At 55.3% G+C, this 15,026-nt stretch overlaps 2 protein-coding genes across 2 annotated transcripts; both read left to right on the top strand.

The window, feature by feature from the left end:
* Window positions 1-742: 742 nt before the first annotated feature.
* On the top strand, window positions 743-5,936 carry HOXB9 (homeobox B9). The gene is made up of 2 exons (XM_012451840.3): window positions 743-1,348; window positions 3,957-5,936. Exons 1-2 carry the CDS (start codon window positions 832-834, stop codon window positions 4,190-4,192), a joined length of 753 nt encoding a protein of 250 aa, XP_012307263.1. The 5' UTR covers window positions 743-831; the 3' UTR covers window positions 4,193-5,936.
* Window positions 5,937-11,589: 5,653 nt separating this feature from the next.
* Window positions 11,590-14,738, top strand: HOXB8 (homeobox B8). Its single transcript, XM_012451842.2, has 2 exons — window positions 11,590-12,787; window positions 13,578-14,738. Exons 1-2 carry the CDS (start codon window positions 12,364-12,366, stop codon window positions 13,883-13,885), a joined length of 732 nt encoding a protein of 243 aa, XP_012307265.1. The 5' UTR covers window positions 11,590-12,363; the 3' UTR covers window positions 13,886-14,738.
* Window positions 14,739-15,026: the final 288 nt, after the last annotated feature.

The following is a 15,026-nucleotide window of genomic DNA, read 5'->3' as shown; positions in this document are numbered from 1 at the left end:
TGCACCGAAAGCCCCCTCCAAAGCGGACAACGTCCTAAAATCCCCAACTTCTCCCCTCATCCTTTTACTTCATCTCCTGTGGATTGCTGCTGCTGTTGTTATTTAATAAACATCTTCTGTCAAGGGGACAGAAAAGAGGAAATGAGGGCCTTCGGGGTGGAGGTGGAGGTGTGTGTAGGGGGGGACAGGACCACCTCCTCTTTCAGTATCCTCTCGGGCCTTTCTGGCTGCTCCCTGGGCTGGGCTCTCTCCCTTCCTCCGCCCTTGCTCTCCCTCCCTCCCCTACCCGCCTAGGGAGAGGGCTCTACAGCCTGCGTCCCTCCCGAGGCAGCCCGCCGCTTCCCTCCGCCTCTCCTCCGCCCCCGCCGCCCCACGTCGAGAACTGCCCCCCTTCCTGCAGCGGGAATCGGGGCGGGGGGGGCGGGGACCGGGCGGCCGGCAGCTCCGGCTGAGGTTACGTGGCCGCCGGAGCCCTGACGTGATAGCACATTGCATCAGCATAAAACAATCCATCCTCGATATGGAATGCGGTGCGGACGGATGACAGCGAGAGCGCAGCCCCCTCGCCCGATTGATTTATGTCGGAGCTGACGCTTTATCAGGCAGTCGGAAAAACTTTGACCAATCATTTTGCAAGGAGCGCTGAGCCGGGCTGCTCCACTGTACTTTGTTGGCTGAGAAGTTGAGCAGGGGGTGGGGGTGGGAGGGTGGGGGGCTGGGGGGGTCGCGTCCGAAAGCCCTCACACCGGTCCGGGTGCCACCTCTCCCTGCTTGGGCGCCGCCGCGCGAGCGCTTCCCTTCCCCCTGTGAGCGCCCGGATAATGTCTGAGAATGTCCATTTCTGGGACGCTTAGCAGCTATTATGTCGACTCGATCATAAGTCACGAGAGTGAGGACGCGCCTCCAGCCAAGTTTCCTTCTGGCCAGTACGCGAGCCCGCGGCAGCCGGGCCACGCGGAGCACCTGGAGTTCCCCTCGTGCAGCTTCCAGCCCAAAGCTCCAGTGTTCGGCGCCTCCTGGGCGCCGCTGAGCCCGCACGCGTCCGGGAGCCTGCCGTCCGTCTACCACCCCTACATCCAGCCCCAGGGCGTCCCGCCAGCCGAGAGCAGGTACCTCCGCACCTGGCTGGAGCCGGCGCCGCGCGGGGAAGCGGCCCCGGGGCAGGGCCAGGCGGCGGTGAAGGCGGAGCCGCTGCTGGGCGCGCCTGGGGAGCTGCTCAAACAGGGCACGCCCGAGTACAGTTTGGAAACTTCGGCGGGCAGGGAGGCAGTGCTGTCTAATCAAAGACCCGGCTACGGGGACAATAAAATTTGCGAAGGAAGCGAGGACAAAGAGAGGCCGGATCAAAGTAAGTTATAAAAAGTGAGGAAATACCCAGGCCGAAGGCCAGGAGGGGGGCGGGGAGGGGAAAGGCAATAAACTGCGGACAATGTGAAGGGAAGCTGCGGCGGTGGTCGGAGAACGGGCCGGGAGGAGGGGAGAGTAGGGAAAGACGGAGGGAAGGGGAAAGCTGCGTGCTCTAGAAGGGGAGACTGAGGCCGCCAGAGGAGCATCGCCCCTACTTCTCCAAGTCCTGAGGGGAACAGGGGCTGGGGATCGACTTGCAGCTCTCTTGGCCCCCTTTCCCCCACTCTCCCGGAGGCCCGAAAGAAAGCCCGGCCAGAGACTGGCGACGGCCGGGAGAGGAGCTGGTGGGGCCCGGGGCCGGCGGCCAGCGAGGCCGGGAGCGGGCGATGCCAAGGGCCAGAGCGCACCGGGCTGCCCGGGACCGTGCGGCTGGCAGAGCTCCCCGCGCCACGCGCAGACCGTAAAAGCCGGGCAAGGGGAAGGGGGAGGAGGCTCATTAGGATTTTATTTGCGATGCAACAGCTTGGCGAAGGATTGTTCCTAGCAGATCTCGCGCTGTAGCCGCGCAGAGTCCGCAGCCTGCGCCGGGAGGGGCGGGGGAAGCCCAGGACGCGGTGACTGAGCCCCCTCCCCGATGCGCCGGCCCCTCCCCGGGAGCCTTCCCTGCGGTGGCCCCTCTCCTCCTCGGCGTCCTCATCGGGGCTGCAGCTTCCGTCTCTGCGGTCCCCTCGCTGCTCTCCGCGGGGCTCCGTAGCCCCAGCCCGGGCTGTCAGCCTCTCCAGGAGTCGGGAATCGCTTCTGAATATCGGGGCATCCCGAAGGGACCCCGGGGATAGGAGGGGTGGGGGGAAGAGAGGGTTGCGGAGAGGCGGAGAACTTTACCCTTTGTGGGTAGTTTCCCATCACCTCCCACTCCTCAAAAGCACCCCAGTCGGAAAGCCAAGTCTGGCTGATTTCCAGGAGGTGCTACTAGGTGAGAAGACAGGGTACTCCTATTATTTATTTTTAAAGTTGAGAAGGGCACATCGGTGAGGGAACTCTCAGCCCCAAACAGTGACTGGCAGGCAGGCTGGAGGATCACGTCCTCGTCCCTCACTCTTTTTGAGAAGTAGGGGTTTTTTAGTCTCTCCTTGTCCTGCTAAATTGCCCATTGACCGAGTGGCTCCAGGGCCCTTTAGAGCATCCTTGCCTGCTGGAGAGTAAGGAGCTGCCCCATTCCCTGCAGGGTCCTGTCACTTCCAACCTGCCAGGTGGAATCCTAAGAGCTGGCATTTGGGGAACACATTCTTCCCCAACCCTCCCCACACTCCCAAACAGACACTCCCCCACCCCAAACCCCCAATCTCTTCCTGAAAAGCCCATTATTGCAAGGCAGCCATTTGGCTAGGATCAATTATTAACAGTTTTTCCCTCTTTCATATTTAATGCAGCTGCAGGTCCCATCCCGGGCAATAACATTAAGGAAATAGTGCTGCAAATTGGTAAGACACAGTTACTTAGCGTAGGAGGAACCAAATTTTTTATATAAAAAAATCCACTGTTTTTCATCTGGGGACAAGGAAGCTAGTAGCTGGTGGCTGCTATTTTTAATTGGCGTAGCTTTAGTTGGCAACTTTTTTGAGTTCCAGAGTGGGAGGAGAGAGGGTAAGAAGAGAGGCCTGTATATATTTTTGTTTCCTCTCTTCTACTCAGTTACCATCTTCTCCCCTTTACCCTCTCCCCCACATAGGACCAGTTAAGGCTAGGTCTGCTTCCTGTTACCTCCACATCACCCCTGGCTCCCTACCTTGTGACTGGAGCAATTTTTCTCCCCAATTTCCCTGAACTTGTGTTAACCAAACTGTGAGCTGAGGAGGAGCTGAAAAGGAGAGAGACTATTGCAACCATAAGTTATCTGTGAGCCCCCGGCGCTCCCCTGTCCAAAGGCTGGAGTTGATAAATGGTTGCAATTGCATTGCGTGTGAATTGGAGTGTGCTGGCTGTTTGTGGCTCTAAGTGCAGACCCATATTTGTGGTGTGTGGTGGTGGCAGAGGGGGAGATTTCTACGCAGACACACATGCCTGCTGCCATGTGGTCTAGAGACACAAGCTTGTGATCAAGGCATGGTGTACTGGGACTGAACTGAAGGGCTGAAAGGTCTCTTGGGGTGAAGTGACACCCCGAATGCAGTGATTGGACAGATATCTCACTTCCCCACCCAACTCCTCCTCTTACCTCCTAGAGCCAGGGTCCTTCAGGTCAGCCACCCACCCCTAGCCAGCCTGGGGGTGCTGTTGGTGGGGCCCCAACCGTGCTGAACTCTGACCTGAGTCCTAAGCAGTTTGGACCCAAGTGGAGAAAAATTGAGAGGGAACTTGATGTACGCAGAGCTTTGGAAGTGCTGAGGAAAGCTGGGCACACGTTTAGCTCCATCCTTTCCACACAGCCTCCCATCTAGAGGTGCCTACAGCAATGGTTGGCCCATCTGCATCACCCTCTCCGGGAGCTTGGAGGCCCAGGTGCTTTTTCTCCAATGCAAGATGGGGAGTGGAGACCAGGGGTGTGCTGTCTTGGTCTGGGGCCCTTCACCCTCTTCCTTTCTTTGATTCTATCGCTGCTTCTCTTTCAGCCAACCCCTCTGCCAACTGGCTGCACGCTCGCTCTTCCCGGAAAAAGCGCTGTCCCTACACCAAATACCAGACGCTGGAGCTAGAAAAGGAGTTTCTGTTCAATATGTACCTCACCAGGGACCGTAGGCACGAAGTGGCCAGACTCCTCAATCTGAGTGAGAGACAAGTCAAAATCTGGTTTCAGAACCGGCGGATGAAAATGAAGAAAATGAATAAGGAGCAGGGCAAAGAGTAAAGATCACCCCCACTCCTCCCCGCTCCTCCCCATCTCACTCTTATTTATGTGACGACTGTAAAGCCAGCGCTGTCTGGAATATATTCAAGTGAATGGGGAAGGGAGTCTATCTCCCAAGTCCTTTATCTGCACCTAGAGCCTCTGTTCTTTCCTTTACCCTTACCTGTCTCTCTCTTCTCCCTGGCTGTCAGGAGAAAGTTTTGTTGATTTAGAAGATAGAAATAGTTGGTTCCTAAGAAGGTGATGGGCCACAAGGAAAGAGACCGTAGTCAAGCTCCTAGTATGCCCCGTAATTTTTCTGGGAAGTCCTAGCCTCTCACTTCCAGCTTGCCTGTTTCTTCTCTACACCCATCCACAAGTCACCCAGGGACACTCCAACTCCACACAGCCCAGCAGGCACCCACACACATACTGGAGTCCACAGTGATAATGGGGTGAGCTCACAGCCACCATTCAGTCAAGTGAAGTGGCGCTCCAGATGCAGACCATCGCACACCAAATTTGGCAGAACAGCCCTCAGACCATCAGGCAAGCCCGGGTTCTACCCCTGATGCAGATACACACCGGGGAGGTGTCTAGAGGCAGACTCCTGAATGAGGGGTTGCAGCCCCAAGGTCGCAGCATTGCCAACTATTCCCAGGCCAAGGGCCACGGGGAAGATAGGGTAAACGTAGCCCCCAAGCTGGCGGTTTAGAAAGTACAAGAAAAGGCAGCACGTGGTTTTATGAAGGTATCTTAGGTGGAGCTACTCCCCACCTCCCACCAACATACACATTTTGTTGCAGGAAATGTTTAATTCTGCATGTTTTCCTCTCCTTCCAACAAAAGGAGGTCAAACTGTGGGTCGTAGAGCCTTGACAATGTCGTTCTCTTGTTCATCTGTGCACCGCTTGACAGACTGTAGCTTCTCTTGCTCTCGACTGGCCCTGCATTCTTCCGCATCCTCCCTAGCTCTGAAATCAACTCTCTTCGGTGGAATCCACCTTGCACCCGCGAGTCAAGCCGTTCCTTGTAGAAAAACCCCTCCACCCTCCATCCCCCGCTAGGTCAACCCCACTGTAGACAGGAAAGCCAGGTCAGGAGAGTCCGAATGAGAATTTATTGTGAATCGATTCCCAAGCTCCCTTCCAGGACTAGTGGTCTGAGACGGGGAGGAGCAATCAGCGCGCAAAGCCCTGCGCGTTCCTGCGCATCCCACGGGCTTCTCGACCCACGTGGAGGAGTCCCAGGTTTGGCGACTGCAGCCCCAGCGTCAAAGGAGACCGAGCCCAGCGCCAGGCTTTGCCTACAGCTTCATGAGCCTGGATGCGGATCTGCGCGGCTGGTGCGTGCACGCGCTTCTGGGGAACAGTCCCGCGTGCAAAGGAAAGACGCAAAATCGCACCTAAGCATCAGATGGAAGCTTACTCTCTGCTTCCCCTCCTCCCCCTGCTCTCCGTCCTCTCAGTCCCCTCCAATTCGTGGACTCTTGCTCCTGCTTCTCCTGATCCTGCAAGGGGACATTCCAGTAGAAGTTTTTTGCTTTGTCGGTGGCTGTTGTGAAATTGTGCTTGTGTTTCGTGATTTCTTTGGGGGTGATTGTCTCGCCTGTTCTCAGTTGTCGATTATATGGGAGGGTTTTGGGTGGGAGTGGGGAGGGTGAGGGGCCTAGAGCTCTAATTGTTTGTTTTGGAACAAAAAAAGAAAAGGAACAAAAAATATATATCACTCTAGAAAATAAATCTCTCCTGTGTCTTATTCTGTGTTGGCTCTCTGGGCCCGACCATAGGTAGAGATCCCAGTTGTCAGGAGAAAGGCTTGGGGAAAAAGATGGCTGATCCCAGGAGGTGTCTCCTTAGACCCTGCAGAGCATGGTTCCCTGCAGAGCTCTCTAAAGGTGGGGCTGAAAGCCAGTCTCAGACCCTAGGTCCCAAGACTACTAGTTAAACTGATCAAGAGCCTTCCAACAGGAGAACTGGAAGACTGGAGGAGGGAGGGAAGGAAATATGGGTTGTTTGGAGAGGGGAACAGGTCTGGGGAGCAATGCGGTCCTGGGTCCTCTTCACTGCCTTGAGAATAGGAGGGAAAGCAGGTCTTCTTGCATCTCCTGGGGATAGTTCCCCTCCCTTAGCCACTGAGAATGTCACCTTTCTTTTGCCACTTTAAAATATGATGCAAGGGAGGAACACAGTAATTTCCCTCTGTTCTTCCTGCAGCAGGGTGCCTAGGTATAGACCGAGGCCTCCAGAGGGCTGGAATCTCCTTCCTCCCATCATAGGAAGGGTCAGAGTTCTCGGCCCCCAGTTGGGGTTGGGGGCTCCAGTTTGAGCCACAGGGCAGCAGCCTTGGTCTGAGATGGGCTGGGTTTGGTAGAGGTTGCGCCCTGGGTAAGCAGCTCTGCAAAGGCTGGAGAGGGCATTGAGTGGGAAGCAGAAATGTCTCAGTAGAAAATTTCCCTTCCCAAAAGGACCCCAGAATTAAACTCAGTTTCGAGAAGCACCTTTGTGTCCCTCTCAGACTGAGGGGTTTCACCAGAGGCTCTTGTGAAGACCGCAGTTCTTGGCAGCCTGCGCTTCTCACCCAGGCCTTGGGATTCTGCTTCGGCCGGGACGGCGCTCCCGAGCTGGCCTCCCGCAGGAGCCTCTCCCCAACCCAAGCCGGCAACACCGCGGCCGGCGGAGACCTTGCAGGTTGGGGTAGAGTTGGAAACAAAGCATGGCCTCAGTGAAGGGAGCCTGCAAGTGAAAAGGCCAGGCCTACCCTCGTCCAGCGAAGGAACGAACTGATCCGAGAGACGGTGGGAGGCTGGAAGAAAACGCGGCTCCGCGTCAAGTGGGCCCGGACAGGCCCAAGGGGGGTTTCATTAGGGATACAAAATGAATCTGGCTTTACAGCTGGTGTAGACCAGGCTCCCGCCCCATCCTCGGCTTCCCAGGCCCAGCCGGTGCTGAGAGCAAACAGAAAAGGTCGGTTTCCGCCTAAAGAAAAGCAGAGTGAGGCTCGAACAGAGGGGAGTGCTGCGTGGTAGGGGCGAGGGCGCTCCGAGGGGCCTCCGCCGGCGGCGTCTGGGTCCCCAGTCCGGGGTTGCCTCTTTAAAGACAAACAAAGGCGAAGATGCGGAGGCTCGGAAGCCGGAGATGGGGAAATCGGTTGTCATAAAAGAGAGAGGGATTCAGAGAGGGAGACCGCCAGAGTGCGAGGCAGAGAGAAGCCGGGAGAGGAATTCAATGCCTTGTGCGCAGCAATAAAAGAATATGACCGCTATAAAAGTTTATAGCGTATAAATTTCTGAAGGTTAAGAAACTAAACAGCAGCAAAGCAAACAGCGAGGGGAAACTTTCCGGAGCTGAGAGAGCCGCAGCTAGGCCGAGGCTCCCGGCCTGGCGGGGGTAGTGGGTGGGCCCCGCTCGGGCAGCCCCCCCCCTCACCCGCCCAGAACGCGGGGCTCGGGGCTTGGGGGGGCACCCAGAGGGCAGAGAAGGGAGCAGCCTTGGGGGCGGTGGTGGGTTGGGGGGAAGAACACTTTGTTGTCGCAAATGCTTCAGAGATTGCAATTGGGGCTCTTGTCTTTGTTCTTCACACCCCCTTTAGAATCGGGCATCGGAAACGAGGAGCCTCCTGGACACACACACACACACATACACACACACAAGGCGAGCGCGCGCGCGCGCGCACACACACACACACACGCAGGTTCGGCGGGGCCAGACGTCTGGGCGCGGGCAGCCTCTTAATTCTTTTACAGTGTCATCCCGTCCTCCCAGGCCTCCTCTCCCCCGACAAAAAGCCCAATTGTTTCTCCTCAGAATTTGAAACAGTCTTGTGGAGTTTGAAAAGTGCTCGGTCCCCCTTTTTACGGGCCATAAACGGCGCGCTGCTTGGCGGTCTCCGCTAGAAATTAGGGTCAGGGGTGGGAGGTGTATGTAGAAAGAAAAAAGCTTAGGATTTCTTTTTTTTTCTCCCCCTCCTGTGTTTTTTCTTTTTCTTTTTTTTTCTTTTAGCTTATCTACGCAATTTCATGAGCCGTTTCCTTATTCCGATGCCTTTTTTCATGCCTGCTTACCTATCTCTCCCCTTTTCCTGCTAGTTAGGAAAGTTTCTCTTGCCGCTGCTGCTTTCCCTGAAAACTGGTGGAGCCGGTGGCGGCGGCGCCTTTTCGCAGAGTAGCCGCTAGATGGCACCCTTGCTCCATGTGAAAATCCAGGGAGCGGCGGCTGCGGAGGTCTGCGCCCCGCACCGCGCCTAGGTCGGTCCTGAATCCAGGAACTGAGTGCTACCAAAAGTCATGAATAATTTGCACCTAATAAAAAAAAATAGGGTTCGTGTGGCCTTACCCCCATTTTATAGATTTCAGTTATAGTGGTGTTCCCCCATCTCCTCAAATGGTCAATTTTCTGAATTTTCCCCACGAGGAGGGCTCAGTGCTTCTCACCCAGTTGCCGTATTCCGTGGGGCAACAAATGCGTGAAAACGAAGAAAAATAGTAATAATAGGAATAATGAGTCCAAATCCAAAAGGAGAATTGATTCGAAAAAACGAGATTTTCCGTGAAGGGAGGCGAAAGGAAAGTCCTCGGATTCGGGTGAGCAGGTCAGGTGAGAGGGGCGAGCCGGCAAAAGAAGGTGGGATGGAGAGGAAGCTGCCCCGAGTCGGGCTGCCCACCGGATGGAGAGGAAATCTCGTAAGCCAGCCCGGGACCCCCTAGTCTGGGAGGAAATGAAGCCATAGCTTTTGTGGGGATTCGGAGATACCCAAAGCCGGCGGGGCGGCTTCGCGCCGGCGCAGGCTCTGAAGCCTTTGTATAAGTGTGGCGCTGGGCTGGGCGCGGGCAGGGCGACCTAGGCGCGGGGAAGGGGCTCCCCAGGGCAGCGGGGTGTGGAAGTCTCGGGTGTCGCCTCTGGAGGCTTTGCGCGCCCCCAAACAATACGGGTTTCCCCATGGGCGCGAGGGCGGGCGCGGCGTCAGGACGCAGGAGTTCTGTTTTCCCTGGGTTTCTCGGTTTCCAGGTGAGAGCTGCGGCTCCCCGCGCGCCATGGCCCTGGCGCAGGCAAACCTGGGGGTGCGGGTCCTTTCCTCATTGAGTAGCTGGAGGTCTGGCCTCTGAGCACTTTCTTTCTGAGACCTGCACCCTGGCTGTCCACAGCCCCTTGCATTCCAAATCTCCTATGTCCTCCCTGCCCCGCCAGATTCCTGCCTCCCATCCGACAAACCTGCGCCAGCAATAGATATTCCCACCCCCTCAAAATCACCCCAGCTGCAGCCTCTCCTCTCCCCCACCAGGACCTGGTGCAAGGAGGCAAGCAGAGTTTCTCCTTAACTTGAATTTCTCTAATAAATCTGCGCTCCGCTGGGTGTTTATAAATTGTCTCCTCGCTCTTTTTTTTTTTCTTATAATAGAAACATTTTCCTTCCATCAGGAATTTCTGGCACAACGTAGAGATGATTTAGAACAAGCCATTGAATTTGTACCTCACCGGTGAGTTCTCAAATCATGACCATAAAATCCTCTGCACTTGATAAAAATGTTTGCTTCGGCAACAACTTAACTCTGCCCTCCATTGCCTCACGGTCCCCTCAGCCACGCGTTGAAAATTCAAAGCCCTAGTGCTCTCCCTCGCTCTTTTCATTTCTCTCTCTCCCCCTCGTAGCCTCTCTCTCATTCTCTGGGTTCACTTTTGAAGAACAAAATGACCCCACTGGTAAGGTTCCCTGTGGAAAAGTGATAGTTTCATTTTTACAAATGTTGGAGTGTACGAGGTCCCCGAAAGGTGCCCATCTAAAAACAAACCACTGTCTCCAGAATGAGCAATGGATTGAATGTATTTGTAAAGCCTCCACTTTTGTTGTTCAAAATTTTCTTTCTCTCCTTCCTTTCCCTTACCAATTTACTGCTACAGGAGGCCATTGGTTCTGACCCTAAGACCGACCTTCTAAAGCCTGGCCACCACCATCGTGAGGCCGGGTAGGTAGGGAAGGCAGTGGCCACAGAGTGTGGCACCCAGTCAGCTTGTTCCAGCATTCTGCATGCAGGCGTCTGGTCCCCAGGTCTGCAGGGAGAGCCAAGCCAGGTTTAACTAGAGGCTCCCCAAGGGTAAAGGGGAGAAAATGGGGGACTCAGCAACCTTTCTCTATCTGAATCCCACACCCTGGTCAGTTTGGGTACTGACAGTGGCTCAAAAGGTCTTGGGAACACTGAGGACTAATAGATGCCCCCCAAACACACACTTTGCAGCCACTGCCTAGGGCAGCTGAGAGCATAAGATAGTGGGCACCAAGGCCAGGTGCCAGGGCCTGATACCCTGCCACAGCCTCAATCACCCTTCTTTCCTCTTGATGTGTTGATGGGCCTAGTGGTGCCCTCCCACCCTAGGGCACTGCAGAAGGTGTGGAGATCGGCCTGGAAAGTTTGGGAGCTATTGATAACTGGGCTTGGCTACTTGGTCCTAAGGCCTGGGTGCAGGTGCGCAGCACCCCATTAGGGTTTCACCCCTCTGATGGCATCAGGCCCTCTCTTCTCATGCAAAGTCTGCCCTCAAAAGTGCTGACTGGACTGAAGGAACTTCAGGAGACCCCCTTTTCAGCAAGCAGAGATTGTGTGAACCTGCAGAATGCGCAGTGGCAGGTCGAACTTTGCTCTGTGCTTCAACCTCTGCTCATTAACCAGAAAGTTTCTTCTTCCCTCCCCGTCCCTCCTCAAGATCTCCCAGGCCCCTGCTCCACAGAAAATCTTTGCTTATTTTTTAATGAGAGGAAGTTGTGTGACTGACCAGGGCAGGGCAGAAAGGGGACCTTTTGGGGGCTCCAGAGTAGGGGTGAAGGCAGGTGCTTGCCAGGAAGGAAGGAGGTGAAAATCTCAGAAAAGTCACCGTTTGTGCCGAAAAAAAATCCCCATAATCATTCTCATTTCGGCTTCGTCACCCCCACCGTGCTGCAGTCGGGCGGCGGGGGCGATCGAAGCTGCAGTTTTATAGCTGTAGAGGAAAGAACTCGTAAAATGCTAACAGCTTTTATGCGCTGCGGCATAAACAACAACAGACTCCGGCTTTATTGCGTTTTATAGTTTGTTAAAGAGTTTACAGCCGTTTTTTGGGGGGCCGGTTACCCAGCCAATTCCCTCCACACGATAGTTAAACCTTTATCAATAATAAGGAAATTGATCATTAAAGTTTTAAATATGACTACCTCGTTTGTTTGAAAATATGTTTAGGAGAAGAAGCTGTATGATTTGATAACTTGTATTAAAATACCAATTACATTTATAGGACCTTTTAAAACTCGGCGCAATTAAACCGTGTTCTTTTACATTTTTCCGAAGCGACCCTGACATTTAGAAAGACTCCAATTGCCTCGTTAAAATCGCGAAATTAACAGCGTGCCTACGCCTGGCGTGTTGTGTATGTGTGTGTGCATGTTTTTTTCCGTGACTCCCCCACATCAGTCTTTGGGGGTGGTCTGCGAAGGTATTTGATTTGTTGTGAGGCGAGAGATATCTCATTAATGTAGGTAGTTAAACAGATTTAATCCGTATTCATTCTCTCTCACCCCCTCTCCCTCTCCCCCTCTCTCTCCCCCTCTCCCCCTCTCTCCCTGGGTGTTTTTTTCTTCCCCTCCTTTTTTTTTTTTCGATCTCTCCTCACTCCCTGGCGTTCTCTCGCTCGCTCTCTCTCGCTTTCACCCTCGCTCTGCGTTCTGTCCGGGAGGAGTACGAAGAAGCCAATAGGATGCGGGGTCTCTAATGGATGCAAATGATCATGAAAAGACAGTGCAAAATATGAAACAACTCATTTGCAGGGAAGTAAATCACCGAAAACTGTTTATGAACTGGCATTCCTTCTTCGAAATGTAAAGCGAGGACCTCTTTAAGTGGCGGTATATTTTTGTTTGGGGGGTGGGGGGTGGGGGGAGGGCGAGCGAGACGCGGCTGCCATGCAAGCTTAGACTTTTGGAGGCTTCTCTGTCCTTTTCTATTCCTGGAAATCACAAAAAGTGTGTAGGCTTCGAGATCTTCTTCGCCTTTTCTTTCTTTTCTTTTTTTTCCTCCTCCCTTTCCCTCTCCTTTCCTGGCGAGGGTGACTAGGAGCCGGCGAATCCGCGTTTTTTTTCTCTCTCCCTCCCTTTCCCCCTCCCCACCCCCTCCCCAACAGCCCCCAACTACAGCCTCCGCCGCCGCCGCCGCCTCAAAATTCAATAAAATGAGCTCTTATTTCGTCAACTCACTGTTCTCCAAATACAAAACCGGGGAGTCCCTGCGCCCCAATTATTATGACTGCGGCTTCGCCCAGGACCTGGGCGGCCGACCCACCGTGGTGTACGGTCCCAGCAGCGGCGGCAGCTTCCAGCACCCGTCGCAAATCCAGGAGTTCTACCACGGGCCGTCGTCGCTGTCCACGGCTCCCTACCAGCAGAACCCGTGTGCCGTGGCGTGCCACGGGGACCCCGGCAATTTCTACGGCTACGACCCGCTGCAACGCCAGAGCCTATTCGGTGCGCAGGATCCAGACCTGGTGCAGTACGCAGACTGCAAGCTTGCCGCCGCCAGCGGCCTGGGTGAGGAGGCCGAGGGCTCCGAGCAGAGCCCGTCGCCCACACAGCTCTTCCCCTGGATGCGCCCGCAAGGTGAGCTCGCCTCGGGGCCGGCAAGGCAGGATGGGGCCAGGAGGGCCCAAGGCCGGGCAGGGGGCCGGGCAGGCCGGGACGCATTTCCTCCAGCTTCTGGAAGACTTGCCGGCTCCGTTCCGATCGACTGCCGCTTTTTCCCTTTCTTTCTTTCTTCCTTTCTTTCTCTTTCTTTATTCTTTCTGTCTTTTTTGTTCCCCTTGAAGTGGGTCGCTTAGAAACATTTCCTGAATCTATAAACCCCTCACCCTGCCTTACTTTTCTTCTTCTTCCCCTCCTTTTTTCCCTTTTACTGTTTTATGGGGGGTAGTGAAGAGAGGGTGGTGGGAGTGGGGCGCTCAACTTTTGCACTTCTCAATTGCTTTATAGTTTAATTACCCTGAAGAAACTTTTCTTCTGGGGCAGAGGGTCTGGGGGCTTTTCAAGGTGGGTCCATTCGTCCCCACCCGGCTTTTTTATTCTTATTCCCCCCCCTTCACATCCTTCCTCCCAAAGTTTATGGCACTTTTAATAGATCTGAACCACCTCCTACCCGACTCTGATGCTGGTTACCAGGGGAGCGGGCTCCCCTTTCTGGCTCCCTTAGATTCAGTGGTGTCTGATCCCCCTTGCCCCCCTCCTCCGCTGACCGCGGCCTTCTCGCGCCCCCCGCCCCCGTACGGGGTAGAAGGTCTCCTGCCCTTATTATACTGGTCTCCTAGGCTCGTTCACGAATCTTCCAACCTTCTCCGTCTCTGCCCCCTCCCCCACCCTCCCCTCCCCTCTGTCTCGCCCTTTCCCCCATTCCCAGCAGCCGCCGGACGCAGGCGAGGCCGACAGACCTACAGCCGCTACCAGACCCTGGAGCTGGAGAAGGAGTTCCTATTTAATCCCTATCTGACTCGCAAGCGACGAATCGAGGTATCGCACGCGCTGGGACTGACAGAGAGACAGGTCAAAATCTGGTTCCAGAACCGGAGGATGAAGTGGAAAAAAGAGAACAACAAAGACAAGTTCCCCAGCAGCAAATGCGAGCAGGAGGAGCTGGAGAAACAGAAGCTGGAGCGGGCCCCGGAGGCGGCGGACGAGGGCGACGCACAGAAGGGCGACAAGAAGTAGGCTCCAGCTAGGACTGCCAGGGCCGCGGCCGCCCGCACGTCCGCGGGTCACGTCCGCGGGTCCCGGCCGCGCCGCCGCTGCCTGCCCCCCGCCCGAGAGAGCTCTGGCCCCGCTAGCGGGGCCAGGAGCCGGGCCTCCCACCGCAGCGTCCCCTGCCGCGCCAGTCCCCGCTAGTGGTAGTATCTCGTAATAGCTTCTGTGTGTGAGCTACCGTGGATCTCCTTCCCTTCTTTTGGGGGCCGGGGGGGAAAGAAAAGGATTTGAGCAAGGACTCCCTCGCCCTGTGAGGGTGAGCGACCAAGGCCCGGCTGAGCCCCCCCACGCCCCTCCCCACTCCTTGTAAAAAGCCTCCTTGTGCAATGGTCTTTTTCCTTTGAACGTGCTTCTTTGTAATGACCGAGGTACCGATTTCTGCTAAGTTCTCCCAACAACATGAAACTGCCTATTCACGCCGTAATTCTGTCTCCCTCTCCTCTCTCTCTCTCCTCTCTCTCTCGCTCTCTCTCTGCGTTCTCATTTCCCCTCCCAATCCTCTCTCCCCGCTGCACCCCCCAGCTCGCTGGCTTTCTCTCTGGCTTCTCTCTTTTCTTCCTCCGCCTACCCCCTTTGGTTTGACAATTTTGTCTTAAGTGTTTCTCAAAAGAGATTACTTTAGTTAGCATGCGCGCTGTGGGCAATTGTTAAAAGTGTTCTTAGGTTTACTGTGAAGAGAATGTATCCTGTATCCGTGAATTGCTTTATGGGGGGGAGGGAGGGCTAATTATATATTTTGTTGTTCCTCTATACTTTGTTCTGTTGTCTGCGCCTGAAAAGGGCGAAAGAGTTACAATAAAGTTTACAAGCAAGAACCCGAGTCTGGCCCGGCCAGCGCTCCTCATTTGCTCCCGGGTGCCTTGGAGAGCCGGTGGGGAGCCTGTCACCGGGCTCCTGAGCCTGCTGAGGCTAGGCCGCGGAGAGGAGGGGGCGGGGGCTGGAGGCAGGTGGTGCGAGTCTCTCGGCCCAGGGGCGCAGGGGGTGAGGGAGGCGGCTGCGCCTGATTGGAGGAGAGAGAAACGAGGGAGGGGAGCCAAGAGAAACCCCCTCCCCTTGCGTTCCGAGGCTGCCCGGACTGGGAGACCAGGACGCCCAGGCCAAGCTGGAG

The sequence above is a fragment of the Aotus nancymaae genome, unplaced genomic scaffold (assembly GCF_030222135.1).
Source record: "Aotus nancymaae isolate 86718 unplaced genomic scaffold, 86718_ANA_hifiasm-v0.15.2.pri h1tg000072l, whole genome shotgun sequence".
Taxonomy (NCBI): Eukaryota; Metazoa; Chordata; class Mammalia; order Primates; family Aotidae; genus Aotus; species Aotus nancymaae.
Note: the sequence above shows the minus strand (reverse complement) of the source record. Positions and strands in the feature narration are given on the sequence as shown.